The 15206-nt window shown below is 42.8% G+C and overlaps 1 protein-coding gene across 1 annotated transcript; it reads left to right on the top strand.

The window, feature by feature from the left end:
• Positions 1 to 2351: 2351 nt before the first annotated feature.
• Positions 2352 to 14766, top strand: LOC114598077 (cytochrome P450 2J5-like). Its single transcript, XM_077930888.1, has 9 exons — positions 2352 to 2519; positions 6150 to 6312; positions 7286 to 7435; positions 7737 to 7897; positions 8901 to 9077; positions 11676 to 11817; positions 12858 to 13045; positions 13525 to 13666; positions 14568 to 14766. Exons 1-9 carry the CDS (start codon positions 2352 to 2354, stop codon positions 14753 to 14755), a joined length of 1479 nt encoding a protein of 492 aa, XP_077787014.1. The 3' UTR covers positions 14756 to 14766.
• The last annotated feature ends 440 nt before the right edge of the window (positions 14767 to 15206 follow it).

The following is a 15206-nucleotide window of genomic DNA, read 5'->3' as shown; positions in this document are numbered from 1 at the left end:
AACAGCAAATTCTCCCATGGCTCATGAAACATCTCCCAGGGCCCCACAAGAAGGCCTTGTCCTGCTCAGAGATGGTGCTTTCATTTGCAAAGGAGGAGCTAGAGAAGCATAAGGAGAATCAGTCTCTGCATGATCCACAGGATCTCATTGATTTCTATCTATTTCAGATGGAGAAAGTAAGTATCAGCTTTGAAGCTGAATACTGCTCATCCAAGGAATCATTATATTCCCTCTTATAAGTGAATACTAATCTCTTGCCTGGAAACCAGCATATTTTTTCCTGAATCTCAGTTGAAAATGGCATTGAGTTCCCACCAAATATTTCTCATAGTCAATTTATTTGGTAAAGTGGGTTGACATCCATCCATTAGCATTGTTAAAAATGTGAGAGGAAAGAAGTGGAAACCTGAGTGTGTTAAGGGGTCTTGCCTATGGAGCATTCCCTCTGTACATAAATTTCTTCGGATTGATGTTCATCTGACATTCAAATGTGGACTGAGAAAACAGAAAATCCTAAACAAAATGCTCTAAAACTAGAGTATGACTTCAAATTCCTGTCTCATCCATCTTCACATACTAGAAAGGCCAAAATATATTTTCATCCTTCCCTATTTGAACAATGCTTATCATGATGACAAATGAATGTTTAAATATGTTTAGTGTTAAGTACCATATTTCACCATAATTGTCACATTTTTATGCCAATTATTATTTGCAAAAAAGGGGGGTGCGACGATTATTTGGTGAAAAACCAAGGAACGACCCTTAATCGAGGAAACAGTCTTTATGAAGAAACATAATTATGTTTATAATGCTTATTACTTATTACTAACTGTTATGTGTGTCAAAACAAAAGAAATCCTTCCAGTATCTGAAGAAGTGTGCATGCACACGAAAGCTCATACCAAGAACTAACTTAGTTGGTCTTTAAGGTGCTACTAGAAGGAATTTTTTTTGTTTTGACTATGGCAGACCAACACGGCTACCTATCTGTAACTGTTTTGTGTGTGATTAGGATGCACAAAATATGTGTGAACAGGCACATGAAGGATAATAGGTAGTCCAAACTGGGGCAAGGCATTCTCATGCACGCTTAGAATGCCCTGTGACCATTATGTGGTGAATGCTTTGGGACTGATTTGAAAAAAGGAACTTGACTATTATATGGTGGTGACCATTAGGCAGTGAAATATGTAGCACACATTTTGAATATCTGATGCCAGAGTTTCCATTGGTTCCCTCTCTTCATGCCAGTATTGTGTTATTATGCCAACTCACAGATCCTGAAATCTAGCACTAGCAGCTACAGCTGTAAATTCAGGAAAGTGTGTGTGGATTTCTTATCATAACCAGCTATGAAGCGGAGGGCCGGTCCACCCACAAGGCAGGCTGTGACAGCTGCCTTGGGCAGTGGAATGCCAACAGGAGGCATCTCTGGGGATGTGCTGCCTAGCCATCTGAAGAATTAGACGAGCAACCACAGACTCCTTTCCTCATGACTATGAGAAAACATTTAAAGGGCTGTCCAGAACAAAGGTTCTCTATTACTGTTGCACTCAACAGGAAATGGGTTACCTAGGGATGAAGAACTAGGGGCTGAGGTCCCTTTAGTGCCCCTCTAAAATATTTGAGGGGTCCTGGCTCCCCCAAATTTCATGGCAATTGCCATTCTAATGGTGGACGTGAGCCACATTATGTGATAGATTATACGAGGTGGGGCTCACTTGCCCCCTTCCTCATATTTTATTCAAGTTGGCACCCCTGATGGATTGCAACAAGCAAGTGCTCTGTGGAAGTAGCAATTGTACTGCACTGTGGTTCTATTCAACTGCTGGTAGAAGTTTGTTGCGTTTTGCAATTGTAATGCATTTACTATCCTGGCCTTCATTACTGGATTAATAAGAGCTTGAACTCAGAATTCTTTCTGAAGGCTTTGATGCCTACATCAGATTGATACCTTCCCAAGGCACAGGTTACAAGGAGTAGCAAATCCATAAGAGGGAAATATATCCATATTAAATACCAGATGACTCTCGGGGTATTGGAAGAAGATCACAGTCTCTTGGGAGTTCAATGTGCCTGATATAAAGCACACTTCGTCACATCTGTGTGACACATATTAAAATGATTATAGCATTTGATTGTACTATTGTTTGATTGTATCACATTCCAAGGCTACTTACAAATGGTGTTGCACCCATTGTTGCTTATTTGTTTTTAATAACTGAGCATATAAAAACAGACAATACTGCCGATGTCTTTCAGGAAAGCAAAAACTCCTTAGATAAAGAGAGTTGAACCTGACCAGGCAACCTAGAAAAAATTAAGGAGAAAGAGACAGCAAGAGAAGGATGGAGGTATGGGCAGTTTTGATTGCTCTGCTGGTGGCTCTTCTGATTCTGCACTACCTGAAACAGCTCTGGTCACACAGGCATTATCCTCCAGGACTTCTCCAGCTTCCGCTCATTGGAGCCATATGGAGGTTTGGATTCAAGATTGATGAAAATACTCTCATTCAGGTACTTATTGCTTAGTAATAACTCAGTCTGATGCCAGCAATTGTTTTATCTATTTCCCCCAACAATTGTGATATTTCTGCTTCGATGATAGCATTGGTTAAAATGGTAAATGCCATAAGCCTCCGTTGTCAGAAGCTGTAAGCAATACAAATAATAGTAATAATTTAAATAGTATTATTATTAATATTGCAAAGCACAAAACCATATAAAAGTTGAAAATACGCATTAAAAACTACAGATCAAAAATATTTATTGTATGCTGTTAAACTGAGGAAGGAGGAGAGAACACCCTCAAAGGAAGAATGCTTTATGAAAATCTTGGAATATGCAGAGATGGCAAAAATTGATAAAAGATACAAATTTAGAATCTTTTAAGGAAGATTAGAAAACCTTTCTGGTCTATATAAAAAGTTATTTCCCATATGCAAAGACCACAGTGGGGTTTAAACTGTAAGAAAACAGCAGAATATATTAAGAAACATGTTAGAGAGGATCAAATTAGATAAGATGGAACTTTAAAATGCAATAGGATGTAATTCGAGTTATAAACATTGATATTGGGTGAGTGGGAAATCACTTGTTTTGTTGAATTGGAATATAGTGGTACCTTGGGTTAAGTAGATAATTTGTTCCGGAGGTCCATTCTTTTTTTTTAAATAATTTTTATTAAATTTCCAGTTAACAAACCAATCATATCACATTAATTCCAAATTATACCAATACATAAGAAACTCCAAATATTTAGCGGAATTTAAATTTTTTGTTGGAGGGTACCCATGCTTCGAGTTCAGAAAGGGTCCAATCATCTCATATTTCCTCTGCTTTGATGTTCACAAGTCCCATCTTTCCATCTCTTTGTTGTTATCCTGTACAAATTCCGTCTTCCAATCTTCTTGCTGTTAACATTTTTCTTCTTAATAACCTCTGAGTTATCTCCACAAGCGAGTTGAAGCAAACATTATCATAGTCCTGTGTGGATTTTCAGGCTGATCCAAAAGTCCTATTCAAACGGCAGGCACCATTTCAGCAGTTCCCATAAAATACAGTCTAAGCGTCTGCTCATTAACTTTCCCAGACCAGTTGCTCCATAAATCAGCCTTTCCAGGGGAGTTCTTGCCAAATCAAACGTAGAATTCAGATATGATAACAGAACAGTGGCTCCCTCCCCCTTTGACTGTAAATCTTGCAACAAAGTATGTCTCATAATGGCGGTTCCCAATTAGAACTGCGTCATCCAAAAGCCTTTTGTTACCTTTCCAGATCTTCCACAAAACAGAGCCTTTAGTTGATAATTTTATTTCCACACAGTTGATTTTCCCATCTCACTTACTATCAGTCATGTGGCGGTTCTTCTTGGGGAGGGGTTGTTAGGTAAATCATATTGAAAAAGTGAAAAGTCCCTTTCCGATCCGTTTCAACATACCGACATAGTTGTGATTATTTGATGTAGTCTTCTGTTCAGTCCAACCCGTCATTCAGCTTCTCAGTGGTCGATTTAATTAGCAATCAGTACACCCTTTCCTTCGCTCGAAACATATGCATTTACTCTTCTCCAATTATTTATCTTGAGCAATGCAACTAGGATCACAATCAGAAGTAGCGTCCAGGAGATCCAAAAACTCACTCGAGGGCTTTCCGTCCAGTGCCCCCACCCCCTCCTTCTTTCGAACTCGGGGGTGATTTATTGGCAACTGCGGACGAGGCAGCATTTTCCCATCGCCTGGGAAAACTCGGGAGGCTAATTTACTCCAACATTAGCCTCTTAAACTGTCCGTTCTTACCCTGAAACTGTTCTTAACCTGAAGCACCACTTTAGCTAATGGGGCCTCCTGCTGCTGCCGCACCAGAAGAGCACGATTTCTGTTCTCATCCTGAAGCAAAGTTCTTAACCCGAGGTACTATTTCTAGGTTAGCAGAGTCTGTAACCTGAAGTGTATGTAACCTGAAGCTTATGTAACCCGAGGTACCACTGTATAATTGTTGAGTAACAAATGTAACTTTCTATATGGAAAATTTCTATATTCCAATTGTTTTGTTAATTGGATTATTATTATTATTATTAACCACCCAATAATACGCCCCGACAGAAAAAAATAAGATTTTAAAAGGGCATAGGATGTCAATGAAATCAACCAAAGGCCTAGTTAAAAAGGAAGGTTTTGCCAGGTGAACTTCCCTGGCGAGAGCATTCCACAGACGGGGAGTCACTGCAGAGAAGGCCCATTCTTGTGTTGCCTTGTCTCTGGAACTCTTATGGAGGAGGAACACAAGGAAGGGCCTCAGAAGATGATTTCAGGGTCTGGGTAAGATCATATCGAAAGAGGCGGTCCTTGAGGTATTGTGGTTCTGAGCCATTTAAGGCTTCTTAGGTCAAAACCAGCACTTTGAATTGGGTCCAGAAACTAATTGGTAGCTGGTTGAAGGGCACTTATCTCCAAAACACATTGTGTAACACAAGAAGCTGAATTAATATAACAGCTTCTTACAGTATCTTCTTGATCTTGTCTTCCTTTTGTTCTACTGCATGCTGCAACATGGCCTAGAACAGGTATGTCCAACTTTCAAGAGACTGAGATCTACTCCCACTATAAAAAACTGGCGGTGATCTACCAAATTTGTTGAGCATTTTTAGGGAGCCAAAGTTCTTGAGCTTTCAGGGGGGTTCAGGGGCCCCACAAGATCTACCACAGACACACCCCAATCTACCTGTTGGACATCCCTGGCCTAGAATGCTGTGTACTTCTCCCCTTCCAACAGACGGAAGGGCAACAAGTTCAACTGGCAATGAAGCAGGAGCACACCAGCCTTTCTCAGCAGCAGCTCACGTGTAACTAGAGAAGACAAGAGACAAACAGAACAGGCACCTTTCCATTGCCTCCTCCGCAAGCATTTACTCTTTGTCAGACCATAGTTTAGTTTATTTGTTTGTTTCTTAAATACAATTATGAGCCTTTTTCCAGCGAAAACTTTTCAAAAAATACAAAATTACTCAACCATCGGATATGAACATATTAACTTTTAAAACATTGGAATTGGTAATATTCTCTAGCCCAGACATGTATCATCTGAATTCCTTGCCATATATTTGCATGGTGGTGATGCTCCTGCTGTGACCCACCGTGGGTCTGAAAGCTGACTCAGGGCTCTAATCCAGCCTATGCCAACCTGGTACCCTCCAGATGTTTTGGACTACAATGCCCATCTGCCCCAACCACCATGGCCAATAGTCAGGGATGGTGGGGGTGCTAGTTCAAAAGCATCTGGTGGGCTACAGGTTCCACATCCCTGCACACACAAAGACTGTGGCAAGATCATTTTCTGGCAACGATTTGTGCATCTTCTTGTCTGTCGCAGGAGGGCTGGTTACTATGAAGTGTCTCTGCTGCTCTGATCCTAGGCAGAGGCAACATGGCTCGGAGGGAGTAAAACAAATGGGTTGGAATTATGGGAGGGAGGGAGGGAGGGAGGGAGGGAGGGAGGGAGGGAAGGGGAAAGGATGCTAGCAAGAGAACTGCACATAGTGAGAAACTGAAGAGGTGAGGGAGGATGACGTTCTCGTATTAAGTTGAAATATCCAACTGCATTTTTTGAACACATCATTCCTCTCTTCTCTTTTGACCCAAATGGAAGCTGGGAAAGCAACATGGAAATATTTACACCATATGGTTTGGACATCTACCCATTGTAGTACTGTCTGGATTCCAAGCAGTGAAAGAAGCGCTCATTGACCACTCTGAAGAATTAGACGAGCGACCAGAGACTCCTTTCCTTAGAACTCTGATGAAAGGAAAGGGTAAGTAGTGAAGAATAAGAATTTAAAGGGCTGTCCTGAAAAACAGAACAAAGGTTCTCTATTACTGCTGCACACAACGGGAAATGCATTACCTAGGAGCCAACACCTAGGGGCTGAGGTCATTCAGAGTGGCTAGTTCTCATGCTATCAAATGACACATTCGTTTGGGTCCATGAAAACCTGGCTTCAGCACCCTAATTTAGCAAGAGAGAAAGAAAAAAGCTCCTTCCATTTCCACCACTTCCATTCTTTTCCCAATAGCATCACCAGAAGCTTGATAGAGAGAAGTGAAATTTGATCGTGATGGCCTTCCATGGAAAGATCTAAACTTGTCAACATCACACTGTATCAGATACCAGTTTTCTCTTCAAAAATCAAAACGGTAGAGCTGTCGAGAAATCTCACTTTTTGCTGATACTGTAAAGTGAGCATGCCTGTGACGTCATTCTGAGCGTCTGCGCATGAGCGAGTGGCAAAACCCTAAAGTAACCTGTTCTGTTACTTCCGAGTTGCCGTGAGAGGCAACCTGAAAAGATTTAAGATTTAACCCGAAGCGACTTTAACCCGAGGTATGATTGTTGTTAGGGACACGGATGGTGCTGTGGGTTAAAGCCTCAGCACCTTGCCGATCGAAAGGTCGGCGGTTCGAATCCCCGCGGCGGGGTGCGCTCCCGTTGCTCGGTCCCAGCGCCTGCCAACCTAGCAGTTCGAAAGCACCCCCGGGTGCAAGTAGATAAATAGGGACCGCTTACTAGCGGGAAGGTAAACGACGTTCCGTGTGCTGTGCTGGCTCGCCAGATGCAGCTTGTCACGCTGGCCACATGACCCAGAAGTGTCTGCGGACAGCGCTGGCCCCCGGCCTATAGAGTGAGATGGGCGCCCAACCCTAGAGTCTGTCAAGACTGGCCCGTATGGGCAGGGGTACCTTTACCTTTACCTATGATTGTTGTTGTTTCTCACTGATTTTCCATAGGTATTGCATTATCAAATGGTCACACCTGGAGGCAACAGAGACGCTTTGTTGTAGTCACTCTGCAGAAGCTGTGGCGGGAAAAGAAAGGCATGGAGCAGCAAGTAGCAGAGGAGGCCCATCACCTCGTGGAGGCTTTTGCACGTTCAAAGGGTATGTGATGCTCAGTGATGGTGCTGAGCTGGCATATGAAGATTTATTTGTGTACTACCTCTGTCCATTTTAGAAAGAACAAAAAAATTCCTTCCAGTAGCACCTTAAAGACCAACTAAGTTAGTTCTTGGTATGAGCTTTCGTGTGCATGCACACTTCTTCAGATACACTGAAAGGAATGTGATAAGCTTCTCTTGGTTCCTAATGGAGATCCCAGCAGTTTCTCTTGGCCACCATGAACTCCCACTCTCAGTATGAACTGGACCAGCTGACCTAACATTAGTATAATTTTATTTTGCAGGACAGCCACTTGACCCCTCCTTGCCCATCGCTACTTCAGTCTCCAACGTGATATGTGCTGTGGCTTTTGGACACCGGTTTGCTCTTGAAGATGAACGGTTCCAGAAGCTGATAGAAGCCATAGAATTTATCCTACAATTTATATGTAGCTTTGGTTATGCTGTGAGTAGTCATTTCCATTCCTGCCAAAGGGCTTTAATACCTCCCAAGGGCCTTAATACCACAAATCAATATTCTGATAGAGGGTTGGAGAAGTGAGATCAGGTTTAAATTGATCTGAGATAAGGGCCACTTACTATCTCACAGCCTGATCAATTGCTCATGATTATCATTGAGATAAAAAACACACCAAAACCCCCCATAAAAAAACAACAAAAGAAGACTTTGTCCACCACAGGAGACTTTTTAGAGGGAAGATGGGACAAAAATGGAAAAATGACCTTGAGAACAGGTCATCTAGAGCCCACCAAAGGGAACAGAGGTGAACAAAATAATCTTCTCAAGAAGGGAATTACATCGTTTTGTTGCCATCATAGGAAACTAAATGTGTCTACTCTATACCCACCTAGCAGTGGCAATCATGATGGCATCCATGGTGAGGCCCCTGCAGCCACCAATTGGCTGGAATTTTTTTTTTAATGAAAGAGAGACCAGCAACTCAAGCACTATTGCTATTGCTGAGGAAAGCAGCCCCCTTCTGTATGATCAACTAAACCCTTTCCTCAAATTTAAGTTCAGTTCTCCACATTTCTACCTCCATTCCTAATCTGTAAAAAAAAAAAAAGTACTCATGAAACTTACCGTACTTGAATTTCCCCCCATCCCTATTCTCCACCCACCTCCAACTACCACAAACGGGCACTAACTTGTTCCAGGAGAGGTCCTGAGATAGTGCCCAGTTTTGAAATTATGCCAGGGAGCTGGAAAAATATTTTGAGCCATAGTTTGCTTTCACATTTTCAGGGAGGGATAATTCACAGAATCCAATCATTGTGGGATTCCAGAGAAGCTATAGACACCTTCTTTCTTCTTAGTGAGACTCAAACTAATATGCTAGCCCTGAAGAATAATGCAGATCATGTTTTATAAGTGCAATTCCAAAGCACAAATGGTTTGAACAAGCTTCCTCATGGTAATGTCAGCATTTCTGCTATCTTTCCTTTAGCTTTATGAAATGCTCCCATGGCTCATGAAACATCTCCCAGGGCCCCACAAGAAGGCCTTGTCCTGCACAGAGATGGTGCGTTCATTTGCAAAGGAGGAGCTCGAGAAGCATAAGGAGAATCAGTCTCTGTATGAGCCACAGGATCTCATTGATTTCTATCTATTTCAGATGGAGAAAGTAAGTATCTGCTTGAAACCGAACGCTGCTCATCCAAGGAATCATTGTATTCCATGTTATGAGTGAACAGAGAGAGGAGCTGAGGAAAGTCTGGAGGCGTGGGTGGGAGGGCTGGTTTTCTTTTCGGGGAGGGGAAAATAGGGGGGGGGGATGAAAATAAAAAAATAAATATAAGTGAATACTAATCTCTTGCCAGGACACCAATATCTCTCTCTGCCCCCCCCCCCCCAATTTCCTCATAGTCATTTTAATTGCTAAAGTGAGTTGACATCCTTCCATAGGCATCTACTAAAATAGCTAGGAAAGGATAGATATTTTCATGTACAAATGTGAATGAAAATGAGTATCTGCTTCAAAACTGTAGGCAGCTCATTCAAGGAATCATTATATTCCCTGTTATATGTGAATACTAATCCCTTGCCTGGAAACCAGGACAGTGGTACCTTGGTTCTCAAACTTAATCCGTTCCAGAAGTCTGTTCCAAAATCAAAGTGTTCCAAAACTGAGGCATGCTTTCCCATAGAAAGTAATGGAAAACGAATCCATTCCAGACTTTTATAAACAACCCCTAAAACAGCAATTTAACGTGAATTTTTCTATCTAATGAGGCCATTGATCCATAAAATGAAAGCAGTAATCACTGTACTGTACTATAAAATAAATAATACAGTATTGTGGATGACAACAATTAAAATTAAAATTCTTTCTTACCTGTGCTGATGATAGTCATTGTTTGGATGGTGGGTTTTTATCCATTTCCGTAGTCACGCAATCAATCAATCATTCATAAAATGAAGAACAAGCTACAGTCACAAAAATGAAAAAGCCACACAAACAAAAACGTAAAAAAAATAGCAAAAACAAAAGCACCAAATATAAGCTCCAAATATCACCTCAGGACACTTCAATCGGAAATGGAAGGCTTTGATTACAATGGGGGGGGGGGGACAAATTAGCAGCGCAACAGTGAAAATGGAAGCTCAGGAGCACATTCTGCTTCCAAAGCAAAGTTCGTGAACCGAAACATTGACTTCCAGGTTTGCAGCATTCAAGTTCCAAGTTGTTCGGGAACTAAGCTGTTCAAAAACTGAGGTAGCAGTGTATCTTTTTTTCTGAATCTCAGTTGAAAATCGCATTGAGTTCCCTCCAAATATTTCTCAAGTGGGTTGACATCCATCCATAAGCAAATATAGAAATGTCTAGGAAATGTGAGTGTAAAGGAGTGGAAACTTAAGTGTATTATGGGGTCTTGCTTTGGAGCATTTTTTGGATTGATGTTTATCTGACATTCAAATGTGGACTGAGAAAACAGAAAATCCAAAACAAAATATTCTTAAACTAAACTGAGGATGCCTCCATGAAGTTTGAAATTTATTTTTCTGTCAAAAAAGTGTGTTGGTAATAGTAGCCTGTTGGCTTTTGGTGAGTTTAGCAGAAGTCTGGTAGGGACTTCTGACAGGAGCTTTACAAGATTGTTTTTGATAGTGAAGCCTACCTCATGTATTTGACCTTCTTGTTCCGATAGACCTTTCCAGAAGAATGTGTAGCCTCCTTTTTCTTCCTTCAGTTGTCCCTTGCCTGCTCTTTGAGTCTCTTGAAGCACTGCAATATTGATGTTAAAACGTCACATCTCTCTTGCAATGATGGCAGTTCTGTGTTCAGGATGCTCATTATCTGTGTTATATCTGACCATATATTCCATGTTCCAAAGTTCAATTGTCTTTTACCACCGCTGGGTGGTGACCCCACTGGGCGTGGTAATCCAGTCAGGGAAAAAGAGAGGCAGACTATGTTTAGGGCCCTTTTCTAGCCCCTCCCCCATTTTGGAGTGAGCAGAGTAGATCCTAAAAAGGGCTGCTCAGTCATGGATACAGCTGCCGAGCTGCTCAACTGCCTTGTTCCTTGAGTCACAATGACTGAATCTGTATCCTCCGCCCATGTGCTGTTTCATGACTAAGGGCTTCCAGATTTCACAATCCTGCCCCTGTTACCATATGCTGATCACCATGGAACTTTTGGTGTTTGGGTTTGGGATGGGTTTTTTGGAAGATGCCTGTACGTGAATTTGTTTTATGTCTGTAAATCAGTGCACTCTGACCAATGAACAGTCTTCGCAGTAAGGCTCTGTTCTGATGGCATGAGTTCTCATGGCAACCGGTAAATTCTTATCTGCTGCAGCCTTCATCCACCTTTACAGCCGTTGTAACATACCGCTTGTTATCACCCACCTGTTCTGCCATTGATGACTTCTTGGGTCATTCTTTGTCTAGCTCCTCCCCTTTGACCTTACCGCCTTGGGTGACCCTGCTGGGAGTACGAGATTCCCAATGGCTTCACTCACAACGGTCATAGGAATGTGCAAGCCCACTCACCACGAAAAGGTGATGATCCAGCGAGTGAGGGCAGCAACAGTAAGGGGGGTGGGGGTGGCAGCAGCTTCCCATTTCACCTTAGGCACTATAAGAGGATACCCCACCTCTCATAAAGCATGTGTGGCCACCCTGGTATGGTAATAAGTGGGGGAAGGAAGATAAAGTGCTGAAGGACAGAATGTAATGCATGTAAATGACATGTCACTTTCCCCATTTTCAACACCAGAGCAGGAATGACCCAGAGTCCACCTATGATGAAGAAAACTTGGCCCAGTGCATTTTTGACCTCTTTGTAGGAGGGTCGGACACAACTACGTGTTCTCTGAAATGGGCACTTCTCCTCCTGGCAAGTCATCCAGATATCCAAGGTGAGAGAGGAGAGCCAGGGCTTCTCTTGACCACTAGGGTGGAGCATAGTTCTTTAAAGGTTTCATAAGGAAGCCTACAATAGTAGGGTTGGAAGGGACCCCAAGGGTCTTCTAATACAACCCCCTGCAATGCAGGAATCAACACATCCCCCTCTCCCCTCCAGTTTGATACCATACCACAGCCTGTTTTGTTATGCAAATGTGCTAGCAGTTTCTTTATGCAACAAATGTACAAGAATGCCCCTGCTGTGAGATAAGTGACTGAGCCTCATTCCTGCCTCTCCGTGCTCCATTACATGAGGGATGCGGGTGGCACTGTGGTCTAAAGCACTGAGCCTCTAGGGATTGCTGATTAGAAGGTTGGCAGTTCGAATCCATAAGACAGATGAGCTCCTGTTGCCTTGTCCCAGCTTCTGCCAACGTAGCAGTTTGAAAGCATGCCAGTGCAATGGTAGTGCTGCGGTGGGAAGGTAATCAGCATTACTGTGTGCTCTGGCACTCATCATGGTGTCCAGTTGTGCCAGAAGTGGTTTAGTCATGCTGGCCACATGACCCTGAATGCTGTCTGTGGATAAACGCCAGCTCCCTAGGCCTGAAAGTGAGATGAGCGAAGCACCCCCATAGTCTCCTTTGATTGGACTTAACCATCCAGGGGTCCTTTACCTTTATATGAGTGACGCTAGACAAAGATCAGGTGAGGAAATGAGTATTAGTGAAACTAAGTAGGAAATATTGAGGGCTGGGCGTGGATAATGAATATATGACAGCCTTTGATCCCAGCCCTTCAGCAAATCCAGCCAGCTCTGGTAACCAGAAACAACTGCGATGAGCTTCACTTTCAGCCTTTTCACACCTGGGATCTAGAGTGGGGAAGACCCATGTACACAGACGAGCTCTTTGGAGGACCAGGTGACCTAAAAATGCAAGAAACTGGGACTCTTTCACAGAGATTTATGGAATATGTTCAAGGGAATTAAATGTCCATCTGAAATAAAATGCAGTATTCACAATAAAACTTCTGTTTCCGTCATTCTCTTCAGATAAAATGCACAAGGAAATAGAAGATGTCATAGGTTCTGCTCACTCAATCTGCTATCAAGATAAGAAGAAACTGCCCTACACCAATGCTGTGATTCATGAAATGCAGCGCTTTAGACCTATTGGTGTTTTGGGGTTCCCTAGGCAATGTACAAAGGATTTCAAGCTGCGTGGTTTTCTCATTCCCAAGGTATAACAGTGTGATACAGCTGCACTCTTGTAGCCCAAGAGCAAAGAGCAGCAGAAGGTTTCATATTGAGAGATGCAGCCAGCCATACAGGAACTTCCTGTCTATTCAAAAATCTGAAGGGCAAGAGCAGGAGCTCCATCTGCAGACATGTTTCACCATCAGCAAGTGCCATTCCATGGGGCAATTGTGGCAGGGGAGGAGCATGTAGTGGCCAGAAGTCTCCGCCTGGTTGTGAGCTTTCATTTTAAAAGAGGTGGCGGAAAGTCCTCTTGTGTTCCTGCCAGTACAGAAAGTTTTTCAAGGTGAAGAATACAAAGCCACCCACCAAAATAATAATAATAATAATAATAATAATAATAATAATAATAATAATAATAATTCAGATCAGTCTCTGCAATGATTAGTCTTGGGATAGTGTGGGACAATAAAAAAAAGTATTGATGTGAACGCATTCCAAGTCACTTGTTTCTTATTTGCAGGGGACTATTATTGCTCCCGATCTACGCTCTGTTCTTCTTGATCCAACACGATGGGAGACACCTGCAGAGTTCAACCCAAATCATTTTTTGGACAAGGATGGACAATTCGTGAACAGAGAAGAATATCTGCCATTTGGTGCAGGTAAACGCAGAAGACCAAGCTACGTTGTTATCTGTAGATGTGCTTACTGGTCTGCTTCCAGGAAATGACATCAGCAGCAGCACAGGAGGGAGTGGGCACTGCTGGTCAGCAGAATGGGGCAAAGCACTGGCAAGTTAAGGGGATCTCTAGGTTGGTGGCTTGGGACCCACACATGCACATACACTTATGTGGTCTCCATCTGCACCTCCCAACATTTGCCACCCCTGCCCTGTCCCTGAGAGAGGCAGCACTGCCAGCACCAGGATAGTGCTGTTCCCTGTCACACATCACCACTGCAAGCCACCCAACTTCTCTTCAGGCAGCAATGCTAGTTCCTACCAAGTTGACCAAAGTTTTCCTTTCATTTTTTAAAATCAAGTTTTATTAAAAAGCTTTATATATAAGACACAAAAAAATCATACTAATCTAAAAGGGAAAATAGAAAAATGATTAGGAAAGAAAAAATAGAAAAGAAATAAAGGAAATCACAGAGTCCTCTATCAAAATTAAATCTTCACCCTTATTCTGCACACAGAAAAGTGAGCCATCCCAGTTCTCACTGGGAGCTAGACCCTCTTACACTGGCTTCTAGCCCTGGGAGATCCACTCTGCCCTGCCCCTCCCACAGGACCCTTCATCTTCAATCCATCCTCTTCCTGAATGTATCTTCCTTGATATGAGATAGGGAACTTCAAATTACAGAACAAAACATAATTATAGCAAGAAGAAAGGAAGGTTAGCACTGACCAGGCTAGAAAGTGACAGCAGCCTTGATGTTTTCCCTATCCTAACTGTGTCTATTTTGCCAAAGTGTTATGCAGAATGCTTATAGCTACAAAGCAATGAACCTGGGAAAGTAAATTATTGCTCACTTGCTGCCTTCCTCTTGTCTCCTCCTCAGGGGCACGCATTTGTTTGGGAATGCAGCTGGCAAAGATCGAAATATTCATCTTCCTGACCAGCCTGCTGAGGGCATTCAGTTTTCAGCTGCCAGAAGGAGTCAAAGAGCTCAATCAAGAGGCTATAATAGGGATTATAGCACATCCCCATCCGTATAAACTCTGTGCTGTTCCCCGTTGCAACACATAAAAAAATAGGAAAATATTAGGGGCTGCACCCCTGCTTCCTGCACTCGGTGACCCCTTGGCCACTCCTGACACATGAACCCCCTAGCATTTCCCCTTCCCTTCCCATCTCATCCCATGCAGCTACTGAGGTCTCTTTTCACCTTCGCAGCTCCATTTCTGAAGCCAATTCTCTCTTATTTTCTGCAGCTCTGCTTTGCATCCATTTCCCCCTTCACCCCATCTCCTCCTTTTCTTTTGGCTCTTTCATGCCCCTGCTTTCATCTTCATCCCTCTCCTAATGCCTACTTACTCCCTCCTTTTTGACAACTTTCCTTTGCATCCCCATTCTTACTCTTGCTCCCTTTTCTCCTTCCCCTCCCCTTCCTTTTCTCAAATCTCCCTTACACACACATTCCCACACCTCCTCCTCTTTCCCTCTTCTGCAGCCCCCTTCTAACACCCCCCATGCTATG

The sequence above is a fragment of the Podarcis muralis genome, chromosome 6 (assembly GCF_964188315.1).
Source record: "Podarcis muralis chromosome 6, rPodMur119.hap1.1, whole genome shotgun sequence".
Classification (NCBI taxonomy): domain Eukaryota; kingdom Metazoa; phylum Chordata; class Lepidosauria; order Squamata; family Lacertidae; genus Podarcis; species Podarcis muralis.
Note: the sequence above shows the minus strand (reverse complement) of the source record. Positions and strands in the feature narration are given on the sequence as shown.